The 19,661-nt window shown below is 53.5% G+C and overlaps 3 protein-coding genes across 4 annotated transcripts; 2 read left to right on the forward strand and 1 right to left on the reverse strand.

Moving 5' to 3' along the window:
* Positions 1-660: 660 nt before the first annotated feature.
* On the forward strand, positions 661-8,050 carry qde-3 (quelling-defective-3; the record flags this gene model as incomplete). Its single annotated transcript, XM_958937.3, has 3 exons — positions 661-4,548; positions 4,646-6,076; positions 6,145-8,050. The coding sequence occupies 3 exons, from the start codon at positions 661-663 to the stop codon at positions 7,816-7,818; spliced, it is 6,993 nt and encodes a 2,330-aa protein (XP_964030.3). The 3' UTR covers positions 7,819-8,050.
* An 802-nt stretch (positions 8,051-8,852) lies between these two features.
* NCU08599 lies at positions 8,853-11,943 on the reverse strand (the record flags this gene model as incomplete). Of its 2 annotated transcripts, XM_011394907.1 has the most annotated exons (2): positions 8,853-11,013; positions 11,116-11,943. In XM_011394907.1, 2 exons carry the CDS (start codon positions 11,354-11,356, stop codon positions 9,494-9,496), a joined length of 1,761 nt encoding a protein of 586 aa, XP_011393209.1. In that variant the 3' UTR covers positions 8,853-9,493. The 2 variants fall into 2 exon arrangements, with proteins under 2 accessions (XP_011393209.1, XP_011393210.1); XM_011394908.1 differs by having other exon boundaries at positions 9,331-11,356.
* Positions 11,944-14,507: 2,564 nt separating this feature from the next.
* Positions 14,508-19,612, forward strand: NCU08600 (hypothetical protein). Its single transcript, XM_958939.2, has one exon. The coding sequence runs from the start codon at positions 15,408-15,410 to the stop codon at positions 19,104-19,106; it is 3,699 nt and encodes a 1,232-aa protein (XP_964032.2). The 5' UTR covers positions 14,508-15,407; the 3' UTR covers positions 19,107-19,612.
* The last annotated feature ends 49 nt before the right edge of the window (positions 19,613-19,661 follow it).

Consider the following 19,661-nt stretch of genomic DNA (forward strand, 5'->3'; position numbering starts at 1 on the left):
CATGTACATCTTCAACGCCACGTATCTCGGTACCGCTACTTCGAATGTCAACAAACTGACTACAACAAGCCACCTGAGGATGGGCCTTTGAACAAACGATATCAGCCTTCAAGACAGCAGCAATTTGAATCAACTTGGGATTATACTCACGGCGGAACTAACGGCGACCCTTCAGTGACAGAGAAAAGCAAGGCTCTGACGAAAATTGTCTGCTTCCATACGTATCTCGATTGGATCGACGGATCAGCTGCGGATGGATGGGCGTTGTCAGTCAAAGCACTTGCAACGAAACTCCCAAGGGCAAGGTTTCCATCGCATCTTGGGCAACTGTCTGGCGATCACATTGATTCACTCCACTCCTTCTCGCCATCTCTTACCAAGACTACAAGAAACCTTGAGAAAGAGAAATCACAAAAGCGACTCCTTTGATCTCGACGTGTCACATTCACCACTGCTGCACTAACACTTACACGCAGCAAGGGAAGAACGGAAGTGCGTTACTAACAAAGAGAAGGGGTATGGTAGATGCTTTGGCATATGCAGATAAGGATTTCTCTGGCAACCTAGGAAAACCTGCACTAAACGCCAAGACCAAGCAGGCACGCGCAAGCACCTGACGGCGCGTTTGGAGTGGGGCGGTGTGTGTTTTTGTTTCGCGCCATGGCGGAACGGGAACGGGAAGGAACGAGTTCGAGTAGTAGTAGTAGTACTAGTAGAGGTACTAGTAGAGGTACTACCCCACTGTCTCTGTCGCCGCCGCCGCAGGAGCAGGAGCAGGAGCAGCAGCAGCAGCAGCAGCAGCAGCAGCAAGAGCAGCAGAACACGTCTGACACGCGATCCAATCAGTTGTCTTCGTCGTTGAGGACTTTTACTACTTCTGCGACTTCTGCGACTTCCTCGTCGGTGCAGCAGAATACCTCTAACCACCAGGTGCTGCTGCCGCTGCCTTCCACGTCTTCGTCTCCTTCCACGTCTACGTCTTTCAGTTCGTCGCTGTCGTCGTGGGTGCCTCATTCCCTAAAAGTTCTTTACCATTTCACTGCCGGCTCAGTTACTGCTGCTGCCTCTACTAGTAGTAGTAGCAGTAATAGTGGTGGTGATACAGTGCTAAATCCCAATGCGTCCGGCGGCGTGCTCGGCCGGTTGCTCACCAGTTCGACAGCGCAATCCACGCTCATGACGCGCAACAATTGGGGGGAGCAAGTTTCTTGGTTGAAGAGATCGGGAAATTCCATTGTCGTTCCACAGGGGCCCGTGTATCCTTCTGCTGCTGCTTCGATACAGACTACGACACCAACATCAACAACAACAACAACAACACCAAGCGCGATCGAAGACGGTTATTCCTCGACGAGCAGTTTTCCACGAGATAACAATTTATTCCCCTTGTATTCCACTCCGGCTGTCACCAATCCACAAGTCAGTGGAAGTGAAAGTCTTGGAGGAGCAGGAAGAGGAACAGGAAGAGGAAGAGGAGGAGGAAGAGTGGGAGGAGGAGGACCAGTCCAGCAGCAACAACAACCACCACCACTGGGACCACCACCACCTCTACCACCACCACCACCACCACCACCACCACAACAACCAACTCAACAACGAACTCAACAACCAACCCCAAACCCAACCTCGACCTCAACCTCAACCTCAACCCTTGCGACCTCGAGATACACAAACACATCCTCGACAAATGACGCCCGACCCGCTACACGCCAACAGATTGCCCCCGAGGTAGGAGCATCGACGCATCAGGATTCAGTTGGACTTGGAGAAGGAGGAGGAGGAGGAATGGCGAAGCTCTCAGTCAAGAACAACCTGCCACGGCCGCACTTGGTCTCCTTGTCGTCGTCAACGACAGGCTCTGGGTCTGGTTCTGCGTCTAGGTCAGCTTCTGCTAAGCACGGAAGTGCCGGTTCCAGTACCTTTGATCATGAACAACATCAACAACATCAACAACAACAACAACAAAAGCGCCAGCGGTCGCAATCAGAAGCACGACAACAGCAGCAGCAACAGCAACAGCAACAGCAACAGCAACAACAACAACAACAAGCACAGCACCATGCACATTCTACATATGCACAAAGACCCCAACCCACCCCCCAACAACGACCACCCCAAAACCTACTGACACCTGCTTCAACCACTGGTGCCAGCGTCGGCCCGCTCCAACGCGCATACTCGGTTTCATTAGCTGCGAGACAGTCCCCCTCGACAAACTTGGTCCGTCCAAAGACCGACTCGCCAGCTCCCCACACTTTACACCTCAAGAACAAGAAGAACCTCCGTCACCCCGCCCCCACGCCCGACAGTCCGATCGTAGACGACGATATTTTCTCCGACGCCGTCGATCTTACCGAAGAACTCGATCATGACCATGATCTCAACGGCAAAGACAAAGACAACACCGACAACGACAACACAGTCGCTTCCAGTTCGCTAATAGGGTTCGGCGATGACAAGTTACTGTGGCGAGAGGACTTTGCTGAGCGTGCAGAGCCCGAACATGAAAGAGGTGGGAGCAGGCCTCGCCAGGTCAAGAAACGGAAGATATCGAATGACTACATTATGAAGGATGAGGATGTCTCGCTTTTTGATGATGATGGCGAGGAGGACGAGTTTATGGATATCAATGAGCTAGTTCAGGGGGATCGGGAAAGTACTCCGAAGCCAAAGGCTACATCGAGGTCTGTCTCGACGAGGCTGCCGCCTACAGTATCGCTGCAACGGGGTCGGTCTCCTAAGAGGAAGGAGGCTTCAGTTGAAAAGCGCACAACGGAAAACCAGCAACAGGCTGACAGAGAAGACGAACCGTCGTTTATGTCAAGTCCAGATGTCGACAACTCCCGCAAGCGAAAGTCTTCTGGATCGCCCACAGGTTTAACGACGCCAAGACCCCAGCAGAAGCAAACGGAAGAGGTCCCAGGTACGACCACCGCCAAGAAGCCACGGCGCAGTGAAGTGATGGACTCGGAGGACGAGGCATTCACTCCTCTTTCTGCTGGGTCGCTGCCTGGGAGTGCGGAGTTCTTCAGAAGCGGTGGGACCACCACACGGGAATTGGGTTTGGACGAAGACACGGTTATGGACACGCCTAGTAGGCCACCGGTCGAGTCCACTTTGCCAACTCTCGAGTCTGTGGAAAGTCGACCACCCCCCCTGCCGCCCATGGATCTACCATCACAGCGAAAACCGCTAGAGCCGTTGAACACTCCGCGCAACCAGCTGCTTGAGTCGGTCGAAAGGCCAACACAGCAGCCGTCGGTGGGGCCGAGTTTTGCACAGAGTAGCACACTCGCCGAAAGCTCCCTGCCGCCGTCAATGCCGCCGCCAAGTGAAGACCCCCTCAACACCAGGGAGAACAGCAACCTTGAGGAGTTCGACTACAAGCTTTACAAACCCCTGCTAGATCTTTTCGTCAACGCACCCGCAATCTTGGAAAGAGAACTGAGCGCCGTTAATGACGAGCTTCAGGAGAACATGATCAAGCTGCGGGACTGTCTGCGCCTGCCCAGGGAAGAAAGAGACAGGGCACGCGAAGAGGTGAAGAAGGAAAAGGAAATGCTCAAGCGACGGGACATTGCGCTCAGAGCCCTCCAGGACGAACACAAGTTGTACGTCAAGAAACGCAAAGAGCATAATTTGATCAACGAGGAAATCGTTCGCGCTTATGCTGAAGAAGACGATGAGTACGAGGATCAGTTAATGGCGCAGCTGGACAAGTTGGATGATGAGGTTGAGGCTATCGTAAAGAGTCTGACAAGGCTTATTGTGGCGGCGGGGATCACGGAGAAGAGCTTTGACCTAAAGAAGGAGGAGGAAGAGGAGGAGGAGAAGCCGATCATCATAGCGACTCCGACACCTTCGACGAGGACCGAGGCCCCGGTTCTGCCGACGACCGAGTATCATAATTCCCAGCAGGTCATATTGCAGACTCAACATCCTGCTGCGCAGCAGGTTTCTCACCGGGTGCCACCACCTCCGACACCGAGTTTTCAAACGGCGCGCCAGACTCCGGTGTCATATCAGAGCAGACCGACCAACAACTCCTTTCCTGATATCTCGGCGGAAGAAGCCATGATGTTCGATAAAGAAGACCCCTTCATGGAACAACAGCACGCCCCGGCCTCTGCTCCCTTCCAGGCCACCCTTCCCCAGCGCAACAGCCCTTTCAAAACCGCCCCGTTCAAGCCAGTCCACGGCCACGATTACTTTGACGATGAAGACGACGATGCCGACCTCCTGGCAGCAGTAGACAGCGCCGAGACGTATACTTCTACGGCCGCCACCACCACCACCAACAACAACAATCACTTACGATCACAATCGGTGATGTCAACATCCACGGCGACCACGATCAAACCGAGGAAACGCAACGAAAATGCCAATGCCAAGAAGGCCAAGTCCGTACATGCAAAGTTATCGATGCCGCCCGAAAAGATGAAGTATGCGTGGTCGAATGATGTGAGGAAGGCTCTCAAGGATAGGTTTCGGATGTCGGGGTTCAGACAGAATCAGTTGGAGGCTATTAATGCTACTTTGGGTGGTAAGGTGAGTTCTCTGTCCTTTACCTATCTGGGAGAGACCAAGAAGAGAGAGAGAGAGAGAGGAGGGGAAGACGAAAATGGACTTTGCTGACTCTAGAAAGGATGCCTTTGTGTTGATGCCGACTGGTGGTGGAAAGTCTCTGTGCTATCAGTTGCCGGCTGTAGTCAGGAGCGGCAAGACGCGTGGTATCACAGTCGTCATCTCCCCTCTGCTAAGTCTGATGCTGGATCAAGTCAACCATTTGGCAAACCTGATGATCCAAGCTTACGCTTTCAACGGAGACATGAACTCAGAAATGCGCCGAATGGTGTTTCAGAAGCTTGATGCTGAGCATCCTGAGCATGAGCTCCAACTGCTCTATGTCACCCCGGAGATGGTGAGCAAGAACCAGACATTCGTCAACAAGATGATGGACCTCTACCGGAGGAAAAAGCTGGCTAGAATTGTTATCGACGAGGCTCACTGCGTCAGTCAATGGGGCCATGACTTCCGACCCGATTACAAAGCTATAGGAGAGTTTCGTAAGAGGTTTCCCGGAGTTCCGGTCATGGCTTTGACAGCGACGGCAACACAGAACGTCATCTTGGATGTCAAGCATAACCTGGCAATGGAGGACTGCCAGACTTTCTCCCAGAGCTTTAATCGGCCGAACCTCTACTATGAGGTCAGGATGAAGGAGCAGAATCTGATTGCCCGCATCGCAGAGTTGATCAAGGAGAAGTATGACGGCCAGACGGGTATCATCTACACATTATCAAGAAAGAGTGCCGAGAACATCGCCAAAAATCTCCAGGAAAAACACCGCATCAAAGCAAAGCACTACCATGCCTCCATCACCACCGACGAAAAGATCAGCGTTCAACATGAATGGCAAACCGGCCGAGTCAAAGTCGTGGTAGCCACCATTGCCTTCGGCATGGGCATCGACAAGCCTGACGTCCGCTTTGTTATCCACCAGCACATCCCCAAGTCGCTCGAAGGTTACTATCAAGAAACCGGCCGCGCCGGACGTGACGGCAAGCCATCGGACTGCTACTTGTACTTTGCCTATGGCGACATTCAATCCCTACGTCGTATGATCGCCGACGGCGAAGGTGACTACGCGCAAAAGGAGCGTCAGCTACAAATGCTCAACCGTGTGGTCAGCTATTGCGAGTCGCAGCACACGTGCCGGCGCGAAGAAGTGCTCCGCTACTTTGGCGAGGAGTTTGACTACCGGAAGTGTAGAGACGGATGCGATAACTGCCGGAACGGACGCATCTCGAAGTCGACGGAGATGAGGGATTTTACGGAAATCGCCTTCGCCGCGATCGAGGTGGTGAAGAGCCAGCAGCCCATCACGCTGGGCAAGCTGTGCGACATCCTGATGGGCAAGAGAAAGAACGAGCACGGTGGCGTGTGTCACTTTGGTATCGCCAAGGGGAGCACGCAGAGGGAGCTGCAGAGGATCGTGCTGCAGCTGAATTTCCACAAGGCGCTGGGCGAGGACAATATCATGAATGGGGCGGGGATGCCTATTACCTACTATATTGTGAGTGCTGTCCCGGTTGGTCTTGCATATCTGGCTTTGTTGCTTTGCTAACACAGCAGCTCGTACAGACCGGCCCTGAAGCTGGTGCTTACCTCTACAATGGCAAGCGGTTGATGCTGCCAGTTCCCTCAAACAAGTCCGTCGAACCCCCGTCTCGGTCTAAGCAGCGGAGCCGTCGAGTCGATGAGGATATGGATGAGCAAGAACTTCCCACCCTGCAACGACCGCCAACATCAACAAATGTCTCTTCACCCGTTCGAGCCACCAAGAAACGAAGTTCCAAAAAGGCTTTACCGACCCTCATCGCCGACTACGAAGAGCCCAGCTCCGACGGTCCTCACGGTCCTCTCCACGCCAACGGCTATGAGCGCGATAACTTTGTCGTATCCGATAATGTTGAACCCGAAGAGGAAGAAGATGCCTTCGAACCTGTCCGCCCCTCGCGGCGCGGCCCATCTTCTCGCGCTACCCGCCCTCAACACCGCCAGACCACCCTTTATGACACCCTCTCCCACACCCAACAATCCCAAACCGTCTCCCAACACCTCGCCACTTTGGGTCCGCCCATCGACGCCCGCACCATGCATAACCCCCGCTACGCCCAGCTTGACGAGGTCCACCAGGATATTGTCGATGCCTTTGTTGAAGAAGTCAAGGTCTTCGAGGAGGACTTTCGCAACAGGAACCACATGCGCAAACCCATCTTTACCGAGACGCAGTACCGTGAGATGGCAATCCGGTGGACGCGGTCGTTAGACGCGATGCGCGCGATCCCGGATATCAACCAGGATAAAGTAGATCGGTATGGTGCCAAATTCATCCCACTTGTGGAGCGGTTCTGGGGGAATTATCAGGAGATGATGGGGGGAGGGTATGATAATCCTGCTGTGGCTGGCGATGAGGATGATGATGAGGGCCCCAGGAGGACAGGAAATGGAAAAGGGGGGAATAAGAAGGGAGGAGGAGGAGGAGGAGGAAATGAAGTAGTGGATTTGATTAGTAGTGATGAGGATGAACCTCCGGCTCGTGCACCATCGCGGAATGCGGGGCGAGGAAAGGCACAGTCGACACGTGGGGGACAAATCCAAGATAAAGGCCGAGCAGTCAACCGCCGCGGAGAACCCATCGCCGAAGAAGACGAAGAAGACTACGGGCTAAGCGACCCCGATATCGACGCCATCGATCCAGACGCCATCACCGCCTCCGACAACTCCGACGAAGAAGATGATGATGATGATGACGAAGACCTCGAATCCTCCCGCTACTTCTCCGGCTCAACAGGCCCGCCCGTCTCCAAAGCCGTGCAGGATGCTCGACTCCGTGAACAACTTTCCATGTACGCCTCCGGCGGCAGCTCTTCGAAAGGTAGCTACGGCTCAGGGCGCGCATCAGGAGGATCTTCGTCGAGAGCGTCGGGATCAGGATGGAGAGGTGGAGGAGCAGGTGGGAAGAAATACTACAGGAAGAAGAGGGCTGGTTCTTCGGCTGCTGGTGGTGGTGGTGCAGGAGGAGGGGGAGTTACAAAACGGAAGGCGAGTGGGAGTGGCGCGAAGACGGCGAGGAAGAGGGGTGCATCTACTGCGCCGAAGACAACGACGAGAGGGGGAGGATCTGGAGCTGGGTCTAGAGGAGGCGGTGCTGGTGGTGCTGGTGGTGCTGGTGCTGGTGCTGGTGCTGGAGGAGGGAAAAGGGGTGGTGGAGGTGGAGGAGGAATGGGAGGGATAAGTGTTATGCCTCATTAGCTATTTTATAGCATATCGCATTTATACAGTGTCTTATGGAAGGGAGGAGGAGAAGAAGAAGGATAAGCTGGCATAAGCTTGAACCGGCCAGGCCAAAATGGCCAGAGAGCTCACCGGGCAATCGAGCTTGAAATGAGCTTGACATATTAGGTATTCCCGAGAATATAGCGGGATTACAAGGCACTTACTTTACCAAGTCGAAAGGGACGAGCCAAATCTATGGTACTCGCCAGTTGCGCAACGTTGAGTTTTATCATTCGTGGAGTTTTCATCGTGGAGTTTTTATTATCAACTATTCGTTGTATAGTTTTCGTTGTAGATGTTAGTTCCGGACGATCAAAAGGGGAAGTGTGGAACAGAGAAGTCGAAAGGACAAGCCAAAATGACATGGCAGTGTCCAGTCAGATACCCTCCAGACAAAACCAGACACCAATAACAAACCCTTCAACCATAACACCAGCAAAGCCAATCCTTAGGTACCTACCTAGGGTAGGGTAGGTCCAGGAATGTCTTCCCCAAAGGTACCTCTACTTATTCATGTTACGCTCCATCAGTCCCATCGCTTAGCATCGCTGCCCGGTTACCTATCTCTACCTCTACCTCTACCTCTACCTCTACCTCTACCTCTACCTCTATCTCTACCTCTACCTCTACCTCTACCTCTACCTCTACCTCTACCTCTACCTCTAAGAAATTTCCGACGACCTTGGTATGGAAGTTACGTAAGATGGTTTGAGAATGGAAGGGCATGCAGTTGAAGCGAGAGTAGTGAAGGTAAGGTAAGGTAAGATATTTTCAGATGTAGTTTGATGTTTGGTGATGGTGATGGTGATGGTGAGTGGTGGTGGTAGTGCTAGTGGTGGCAGTGCTTTGTTTACTTTGAAAAGGGGTTAGTCATAACACACTGGGTACACTTGGTTTCGAGTTGCGTGGGACTGTTTGGGACGGGAAGAGAGAGAGAGAGCACTAGGTTACATAAGCATTATAGACTACCTGCTCAGCCTTTAATGGGGGAACCCGTCGATTTCTCAGTTGATCTAATTGCGGTTTTTCTCTTCATCTATGTAGTGGTAACTCATATGAACCAGCTTCTTAAGCTAGGTAATCTTTCTGTTGTGTTCCGTCCCTGCCCAAGCTCTCTCGTCTCTCGTCGTGTTTACAAAAGGTATTTAGATACTAGGTAGTTTCTACCCTTCCTCTCTGCTAACTCCAAACAACTGTTTCCTATAAAGTGTAAACCGTTCCATAACCAAAAGAAGATCCGATGCAAGAAAGTAACGTAAAGTATGCAGATGTTAAATGGATTGGAGTAGAAATTAAAGGATTAAAACAAAATGACGATAATGATGCCAAATCCCTTCTCTTTCCCTTCCGTGAATAATCCAGTTGAAGTGCCAGTTGCCAATGATGTGTGCCAGTGCGGTGTGGTATATGTAAAATCGAAAAAAAATGCCATATGCATGAAAATGTGTGTCTCTCTCTCTCTCTCTCTCTCTCTCTCTCTGTGTGTGTGTGTGTGTGTGTGTGTGTGTGTGTGTATCCTCAAGTTTCAGCCTCCGTCTCCGTGTCTCATGTCCGGACTTCTCTCATATATATATAGAGTGTTTCTTCCCTCATGCCTTCACTTTCTTCTTTAATTCTATGCACTCCCCTTTCCCTCCACTCCCACCTGACACTATGGCTTAACATTCCCCCTCAGCTCCCCCTCCACTTCTGCCCTCACCCCTCTACACCACCTCACCACCGCCTCCTCAAAGTCCACCCACATCCTCCCCCCTTCCTCCGGATTCTCCAGCTTGCCGTCCTTGGCATACTGCAACCCCAGTGCGTCGCACTTGATCATCACCTCCCACCTGAGCTCCGCCGCCTTCATCCAGTACCGCAAATTATCCGCTGCCCGGTACGGTTTCTGCGTGTCTGCATGGAAACTGGGGATAGCACCAAACCTCCGCCTACTTTTGCGTACCGCGCAATTATGCAGATGCACCAACCGAATCCCGTTACTCAGCTCCCTCAGAAACGGCGTCGGTTCCGGATTACTTGACGAGCGATCAATCGGCGTCCACTTGGGCAAGGGGCTGAGACTAGACAGCGGCGGGGGCAAGGGTAGGCCGGCCAACATGGAGTGAATAAAGGCTTCCTCGCGCTCAATCTGGTTCCCGTTCTCATCGGTTGGCCAGTTTTCCGGTTTTAGCCAGGTCCAGGACTCGCGCTCCTTCTGCTCGGCGACCTCCATCTCGTCTTCCTTGGAGAGCATGTCGCGCAGGGATTTGATCCATTGGTTCATAGTCTGGAACTCGTCGTCGCGCATGCCGCCGATGAAGCCGCGGGTGGCCATTTTCTTGAGAATGTCCATTACTGACAAGAGGTCGGCACGAAGGTCCTTTTCCGACTTGATGGCGTCTAATCGGTCCGGGCGCTCGTGAGAGGTGTAGTAGATCTTGGCGGCGCGAATGGCCAGGGTCATGACGTCGAGGATGTGCATGCCTTGGATTTCGTACCAGCCGGTAGGGTTGAGGGGGACGGTGGGAGTGACGGGGCTGGAGGATTCTTGTTCGGAAGAGTTGGGTTTGGAAGATTTGTCGGAGAGAAGGATGGCGGGTGGAACGACAACCCGGTCTGACGGCGGAGCAGACTCGCCCGCGGGCGCAGTGGCTTCGTTGGCTTCTTTTAGGGATCGCTCGGCGGCGTTGAGGGCGCTTGTTAGTTCGGCCCGAAGCTCCTCCATCGATGGGGGTTTAGGGATCGGCTTTTCGCGTTGGTTGTACGTCGAGACCGTCGGCGGGAGCATATGTTGCTGGTCTGTTTCCTCATCATAATCCGATCCGAACTCCTCCTCGGGCGGCTGGAATTCCATGTTGTGCTCATCTCCTGTGGGCGACTTGATGTCGGGCTCAAGCCCTGGGGTATTGGGACTGCTGCCCATGGAGGCATAGCTCGAATCGTTCTCAAAGTTCAAGACCCTAGGTATCGTGTAATCGCCGCCTTCGAGCATGGACAGATCGAGTGTTTGGGCCTTTTGCTGGCGTTTACGAGCGAACTGGGCGCCCTTGCCGTCCAAAAGTCCGGTCCGGGCAAAGTAGTACTGCAGGTGGGCGATGCTTCCAAGACTCAGGACGGATTCGCGCTGGCGGGCGCTCTGGGCAAAGTCGGTTCCTTGAGGGCGCATATAGCCCCGTCGCTTACTGCTGCTTCCTGACGAGATGGTGGAGTTAGCTGTCAACGAGTCCAAGCTTCCAGTAGAGTTCCGAATCCACGAGTTATCCCGGGACCGGAGAAAGAAGTGGCCAAGCGTACTGATTTCGGAGCGGCGCGAGCTGACGGGAAAGGTGCCGGACGAGGAGCGCGAAAAGGCCGAGCCGGCGTCGCTTATGAGGGAGTCACGCGAGCGTTCGGTGGATTCTGATCCGTGGGAGATGGCCGAGGTGGCAGAGGCACAGCGCATGAACTTGTGAACGGGAGCGCCAACGGCCGGCGAGGGCAGGGCCTCGGGCGACTCGCACCGGGCGACGGAATCGTTGTCTGGTGAAGCGCTCATCCTGGATGGTCCGGTATGGCTTGAGGTATGTCTCGAATGTGTCGCGATACGATGGGATACAGCCGTGTGTATATAACCGTTGGCAGGTCTCGGGTATCTATCTGCCTGCCTCGTCGTGGGCGGAGGAGGTCTGTAGTAGTCTTGAACTTGGGCGCTGACGTATAGCGATCGTTATTCTTGTTCTCTTGACATGCCCCAAGGCGGAGAAGAGGCAGTGACAGTCGGTGATCAGAGGTTCGATCGAGGCTGTGGTGTATGTGGACAATTACAGTTAGAGCTGGAGTCGATGACCAACACTCTCACGGCACTCTGGAAAAGAGATTGTCAAATCACAGAGTTTGAAGCCTTGTCTGTCCCGAAAAAGAGATCCACAGCGGAAGGAGGCGATGGGGTAATTCTGTGGAGGAAAGAACAGAGAAAGAAAGATGTCAGGCTTCGATGACCGAGTCAGGGGTTTGGCCTCTGCTGTTGTTGTGTACGTGTGTGTACATGGATGGGCCTGCGGGCACAGGAAATGAGGAAGGGATGGTTTTGGTGATTTTGTCGTGTGGTGGACGGACTGCCGCGGCGGAAAGTGGACAACAACGACGATGGGGACGGAGGACGGAAAGATGAGTGACTGGAGATGCCCGTTGGAGAGTCCATGTCGGAAGCCCATCCAGATTGGGTGACGGTGTGGTGTGCTGTCGTTAGGCTGCTAGCACCACTCAACCCAAGCACCCCGCTCACATTACTTGGTCCCGGCTGCTGCAGGTGCTGCCCTTGCAGCTGTTGGAAATGCTGGGCTCCCAGCAACGAACGCCCTTTGGCTGTTGGGCAGCGCTAGTGCAATCACGGCAGTGTCAGTTGGAAATGGCCGGACCATTGCATGCGCCCACTAACAGCGACAGGCCTTACGCAGTAGTTGCCGTCTGATACCCAGCAGCGGGGAAGTGGAAGGACAGTGGCACTGACAGGGGGCTACACTAACAATTTAGTCGTCACACATTTTCGGAGGATCTTCCTTTTCATCGCTCGCATCGCCATCCTCCATCTCCGCCCCTTGGGGAAATCTGAGACCATACACAATTTGAAGCGAGCAAACAGACCACTGACCGAGACGAATCTCCGATGTCCTTTCAGTTTGTTGACATTGGACGGATGGCATTCAGGGGTTGGCTGGCAACTCTTCGGTGGCCTCCCTTGTGATGACACTAACAACCCGTCTAGGACCTTGACACTCGACTTTCAACAAGCGGCCCGTTACATAGACCAGTGAATGCGTGCTTACCTACCTACCCTGATCTCTGACCCATCCAATCCAATGTCCATGTACACTACGTTCCCGTCTACATATCCCGAACAAGCCCCGTGGTCCCGTTACAGTTACATACATAGGCAGGGTATGCAAGCACGGAAGAAGAGCGGGTGCTGCCGAGTCACTGCAATTTCCTTGCCTGACGTATCTTGAGCATCTGGCATCTTCCCTGGATGCCGTTGTTTCAAGTTTCAGATGTTGACAGCTTGCAAAGTCTGTCTGTCATAGGTATGACATTACAAGTTCATAATCAAGTCAACGTCGTGAACAAGTCGTGCTTTGGCCATGAGTGTAGTGTACCTATAGATAGATGGAGTCTCCATTGGTGGTGTGGTCGTGACACTAAAGAAGAAGTCCAGGTGGCCAAACAAACAAAAGACCGAGAAACACACAGAGCTCTGTTGTGAAACAGAAAAGCTCCAGAACCCTTGTCCTCCATTCTTTCCACGAGAAACAATTCTGTCATCCATTCAGAATATCAGACGGAAGACTGCCAACCCCACAGCTACATATTTGTACGGACAGGGCTACGTATACTCGCCGCCGTTGAGAGCATGCAATGTCAGGTACATAGGTACGTAGCCATGAGGTGCGAGGTGAGAGCCGTGAATAGGCACGTGTCCGACTCACTACCGGTACTAGTACACAGTAGGTGTGCCTACTTGCATTCGAACGGGAGTATGCAGCTGTTGGCGATGACGTTTTGCAATGTCGGATTTTTCTTGTAGCTTTTTTGATCTGAGTCTCGATGGGATGAGTAAGACCTGAGACTTCACTTGACTTCACAACCTACCGTACCTACAGGTTGGAACGCACATGTTTAGATATGTCTCTGCTGTTGGCACTCGTTACCTCTGCGCATTCTTCATGTGCCGTCTCAGTGCGCCCTGCTTTTCCGTTTGACTGAAACTTACTGCCGAGAAACCCGCGATAATCCAGAGTATCTTTGACTATTGCCATGTCTCAACAGTCAGTCAGTCAGTCAGTCTATAAAAAGGCGGCATTCCTCTGAACCGACTGTTTACCACATCCGGTTTAGCGGCCACTCCGATGAGCATGATTTAGCGAGATCTCAAGGCTGTTGCTGCGTGCAGGGGTACCCTTATTTTGTAAGTGGACAAGACTCCTGAAGTGCCTCTGAACGAACGAACCGCCCGAGTGGGAATGGCAAGGTCATGATTGTAATTGCGCACCCGAGTGAGAGGGGCAGGCCGATGTCAATGTCGCTTCCTATGGGTTGCGCCCTCTGTCATTTGCTGGAGACCATTGGGAAGGAAGAAAATGGAAGATCCCCCAGATGGTGATGGGCTGTGTGTGATGTGATTGATGACGGATGGTGGACTGGTCGAGATGTCGGGATGCAGAACAGCATCGATTCTGAAGATACTTATCACGTATTATACCCGACGGTGGATAGAGGGAGAATGCGGGGAGCGGCAATTATTTATCTTCGGCTGACGATGGGATGGGAGAACTCATCTCACTTATCGGAGGAGAAGATACCGCTAGTAAGAATTGTAGAGGTATTTCCATGTCTCCAGTCACCACTCGGAGCTTCCTTCTCTTGACTTTTTTGTTTCAAAGCAAAGCCGGGTGTTTGACTCTTGCACGTCCTAGCAAAGACCAAGGTGATTGGTTGTTGCCACAGTGGATGGTGTGCTGAAACCCATCCATCCATCCATATGATCCATCACAGGAACTTAACTGAACTTGCTTGTGTACTTAGTGTACGGTATTGTCAAGAATGGCGTAACTGAAATTCATTCCCCCAAATTACCTCGATGACTACCTACGGGTTTCCAGAAATAAGCAAATAAACCCCTTTCACTATTTTTTTTTCTTCCTGCTTTCTCCCTATCTCCCACCTACCTAATCATATACCTGACGGATCTTGGGACTAAAAGGCTAGACCCTTCTTTTTTCTTGGTGGTTGGTTGTATTGAGTGTTATTCCTCATCCTAACCTACCTAACCTAACGAAAAATACTCGACTTCAGTTCTCCAATCTTTCCCTCACTTTTACCATACACCCTGCCAAGCCCACCCGGCGTCACACTCTACGACACTACCAATTTCACTCTTCTGTCGCCTCGCCTCAGACCAAACTGAACATTCTCATCGTCGGCATTCCACTCAATTAGGTATTCGTTCAAGGCCTGTCGCATCCCTTCTGCTTGCTCCGAAACAACTCCTACACTACCAGGTACAACTCCGCCGGTATTAGCGGGATCCCTTCATTCCCGACCCCGACCCAAGTACGTAGGTAGGGTAGAGGTAACCTCGGCCAGCCTCCAATCGCGACAACCGCCAGCCATCATCCTCTGATCGCCGGGATTAGGTTGTACCATCATCACCTACTCTACCGCATTGGCCGATACAGCAAGCAGCAAGGTGACGAGACTAGTATATACATACATACAGAAAGCACAGGCAGCTGCTGCATGCACGCCCACGCCCGCTGCTCCCTCGCGTGAAGGAGAGTGAAAAAGAAAGAGGTTGCCTGCTGCTGCTTCTGCTTCTTCTGCTGCTGCTTGTTCTTCTGCTGCTGCAAGGTATCGCGACATCGCCTATCTGCGCCTGTCCTGTCAGTGGCCCAACAACCCAAGTCCGATTGGCCTCTCGTCGGGATCTAGAACCAGTCACCGTCTCGAATCCCCGGTCACGAGCTGGACCAATAATCCCCTCCAAGACACACCCCAAGCAGCAAGAAAAAAAAAGAAAAAAAAAAAAAAAAAAGACAAAAACTCCTCAACAAATGACCACCAGTGTGTTGTCGCCTACGTCTCCCGCTGCTGGCCCTCCTCCGCCAGCCAGTGACTGTGGCTTTACTATTCGACTGGTGAACGACGACGGCGACTCGGCTCTGGACATCGATGCCCAAGACAGCCTTGTTACGACTGATGACTGCAAGGAAGATCAAGACTCCCCATCGTTACAATCACAGCAGCTAGACCGGGATACCTCTAGCTCTCACCAGGACCAGCAACAGCGTCAGGATAGCGCCGTCGAACTGTCCTTTTCGGAGGTCCCTACCGAGCTGCTCCAGTTCACCTTTGCCAACACCGCCGATACTACTACCACCAGCGACAGCAGGCCTGCTACTAGCTCCAGCGCTTCCACTAGTACTACTAACAACAATAATACGAATCACGTTCACATTTCCGTCAATCACCTCGACTCCGAACCGCCCACCTCCTCCTCCTCCTCCTCCTCTTCCTCTTCCTCAACACCGCGACAATCCAGCTTCTCGACAGACGTCCTCCTCACCCCCGATCCGACCCCTCCCGGTCTTCGCGCCACCCGCAAACCCTCCCCGGGTCTCGCTGCGAGATTGAAGGCTCTCGGTTTCGGCGGCCAGCGCAAACCCGCATCCCCGCCCCAACACCGGGAACTCGAGATCGGCAAACTCCCCGAGGAGACGCTCAAGAAGCTCGACGAGCACCACTTGTCGCTTTCCCAAGCTCTCGTTATCGAGCGACGCGGTCGTCCTTGGAAAGGTCCTCTTGTCCACCTTCCATCATCATCAAGCTTGAAGGCATCCACGCTGTTCCATCATCACCGCCACAAATCAGAGGAAGCTCAAGAGGAAGCCCAAGAGGAAGCCCAAGAGGCTGCCCATGAAGAACACGCAGACATCGGTGGTGACGTACTAGCTCAACAACAAGAACATCACGATAACGACAGCGTTTCCACTTCACCAGACGATAACACTGAAATGGACACCAACAAGTACCGACTCCCCGATCATGTCAACGGCAACGGCGTCAAGGCACAACCAGACACGCGACACGAGCACATAGCCCGCGATTCACGTCGAAGTTCATCCCAGTCTTCTGATGACGTGCCGCCCCCGCCTCCACCAAAGGATACATACCCCTCTCAGTCACATCAACGCGATAACTCTAACGGCTCCTCCAACAACAATAGCGCCGATGACTTCAACCCGGACGACATCTCCTTCAATCCTCTCAGCCTCTCTCGCCCTCAGTCCGTCTACACGTTATCTCGCGCCTCCTTCGCAAACCAGCTCGCCCAACTAACCTCCATCACCCTTCCCGATGCCGAGCTCCTCTCCAACAAGATTGCCGCCATTCCCACGGCCCAAGTAGCCGCCCGGGCGCTTATCGGCGCAGCCGAGCAGATTCGCGGATGGATCTACAAGGCCTCCGAAGTCATCGGCGGTCTCGAAGCCGACGATGACGTGGAGTGGGCGGCCGCTGGTGGGCGCGAAGGAGTAGACGAAGTCGAAAAGGCGATTGTGCGGTTCGAGGAGCTGATCAACATCTATGTTGGAGCTATCGAAGAGCTGCAGGAGCGTGAAGACATCAACGAGGTTTCGACGGAGGATTTGCGCCGAGCCGTAGCGCAGATGGAGAGCATTATGGGCGAGTGGGCGCGAATCAGGAACACGTTGAGGGCCGTCAAGTCGCAGGTGGAGTTGGCCATGGAGTGGGAGGAGCTGTGGAACGTGGTGTTGGGCGATATCCAGATGGAGGTGGATGACTTGAGCAAGCTGGTGTTTGAAATGGAGGAGAGGAGGCATAAGACGGCCATGTTAGCGGGCGATGGAGTGGATATCGGGGATTTGGAGACCATTGTTGAGGAGGCACCGACGTCCTTGGTGAGCAGGCTGCAGGCGGCTAACACCCATGGTAACGGGAAGTTTGGTCATCCTGGTTTTCCGAATAGTCCGACGTCACCGCTGCCGACTCCTTCGGCGGGGATCTCGATGGATGACTCGAGCTTATTGGCGCTGTTTGCGAGAATGCAGCCGCTGAGGGCTTCGTTGGATTTTCTGCCCATGAGACTGGCGGGCTTCCAGTCAAGGGCGGAGGATATCTTCCCTACTGCTTCCGATGAGTTGGAGATGCGGAGGCACAGTCTCGAGGCTACCTACAGGAAGCTGGAGAAGGATGCCGAGTCTCTGAGGAAGGAACTAGGCGAGGACCGGTGGGTGTTGGTATTCAGGGGCGCCGGCAGACAGGCGCAAAAGATGTACGAGTCGGTCCTGCGAAGTTTGGAGAAAGTGAAGGAGGCGTTCGACACGGGAATGCACTTGACGAACCAGCCCATGATGAGCAAGAGGCTGGAAAGTTATGAGGCTAAGAAGACTCATTACGGGCCTGCCATCGAGAGGGTTCTGTCGATCATCGAGAAGGGCGTCAAGGATCGGCTGACGGTCAACGGAGAGATCTTGCGTTTGCATAACGAGATGCAGGCCAAGTGGAAGGATCTGAAGGCGGAAATGGTTGACGTGGATATGGTTGTGGAGGAACTCTATTCGAAAGGACAGCAACTACGGGATTCTGTCTCCAGCATCTTGTCCGACAGGTCTCCATTGGGTAGCGGCCACGAGACTCCCCAGAGCTCACCACCGTCGTCGGTCATTATGACGGGCCGAAACGCTCCCCCCACTGCTCGGTCCAAGTCACGACAGGCGGGTACTCCTGGTAGCCAGCTTCCGAAACCTGCTGCGTCTCGCCGGCAGTCAACCATCCCAACTTCGGCCTCAACCGTCACCCGCAAAGCGGTACCATCCAATCCCCGGATGTCCACCATCTTTGCTAGTACCCCGGTAAAGACGGACTACCGCGAAAGACCAGGTACAACTACGCCTTCCAGCTCCCGCTCCGCCGCTCAACCCCCTCGTCCATCCTCCAAACTCGACAACCGTCCTCGCTGGAACGCCACCTTTAGCCCATCCGACGTCGACACAGGCCATAACTTCAAACCTCTGAGCCTGACCACCCCTTCGCCCTATGCCAGGTCTACTTCCTCCTTGGGCCAGTCCTCTACTTCCAAATTACCGCAAACCCGCTCTCCTTTGACCCACGGCTCGGATGTACAGAGTCCCACCATCAAAAGATCGAATGCCACGGCATCCAAACTGTCCTTCCGCGAGCGCATATCCTCTCCCGGTCCTTACTCTCAGCAAACCCTCTCCAAGAGCGTCGGTCCCAGCGCCACCCCGCGCCAGTCCAAGACTTCCCACTCCTACTACCCTCCTTCATCCTCCAACACTTCTCTTCATTCCTCCACCGGCGGCCGCGAACGCGTCGAACCCCCCACCGGCTCCGGCACCTCCAACATGCGCAGCAACCCCAAGCGCCAATCCCTCCAACCGCCTCGCATGTCCGAACCCAGTCTCGCAGTACGACCAGCTAGTTCCATGTCTACTTCGCGCAGCAACAGGCAGAGCATGCTTCCGCAGCCGACTTCCCGCTTAGGGAGGGCTACCACCCCTGGATTGACGGGACGGGAGAGTCCGCAGGCGGTGGCGGGGGCGAGACATGCTATGGGTTTGGGCACGGGGAATTCGGGCGTGGGAGCGGGGAGAAGGAGTGGAAGTTCGCTGGGGATGAGTGGAGGATATGCGAGTAGGAGTGGGAGCTCGCTAGGGATGAATGCGGCGGGGAAGGATGGAAGGCCTAGGTGGAGGAATCCCGGAGTCTAAATAACTCTAGGCTTGTTGTGGTATGATGTAAGTGAAGGGAAGATCGATGGATATGGCGATGGATGAAAGAGGGGAGGAGGTATGATGTCGGCCTGTTTGTTGCCTTGCTGAGCCTGCGTTGCGTTGTGTGTTTCACGTTGTTTTCGTTTCTTGTTCTGTTGTTTTGATCCCATGCTGTTGTTTTTTCCCCTCTGCTCTTCAACGCATACCCAAAGCACTTTTACCATACGAAAACTAGCATTGCATAGCTCTGGCGTTTGTTTTTGCTTTTGTAAATTTTGGCCTTTTTCGCTTACATTCAAGATCGCATCATGTATCGTTCTGCCTTTTGGATTTCATGGAGTGAAGAGGGAAGGGGTGAAGAAGGGAAGAATGATGGGCGGGCAGGCGGGCGGGCGAACGGGTCATGGCGTTGCGTTGAGTTTTTATAGCTTGTGGTTAGGTATATAGTGTATTCTAGGGTAATTGCATTTATTGCATTCATTGCATGTGTATCTTTATCTACTCTGACATTCATGAGGCAACGGACTCAGGTGCTCCTTCGTTGCTTGATGC

This window comes from Neurospora crassa, linkage group I (genome assembly GCF_000182925.2).
Source record: "Neurospora crassa OR74A linkage group I, whole genome shotgun sequence".
NCBI lineage: Eukaryota > Fungi > Ascomycota > Sordariomycetes > Sordariales > Sordariaceae > Neurospora > Neurospora crassa.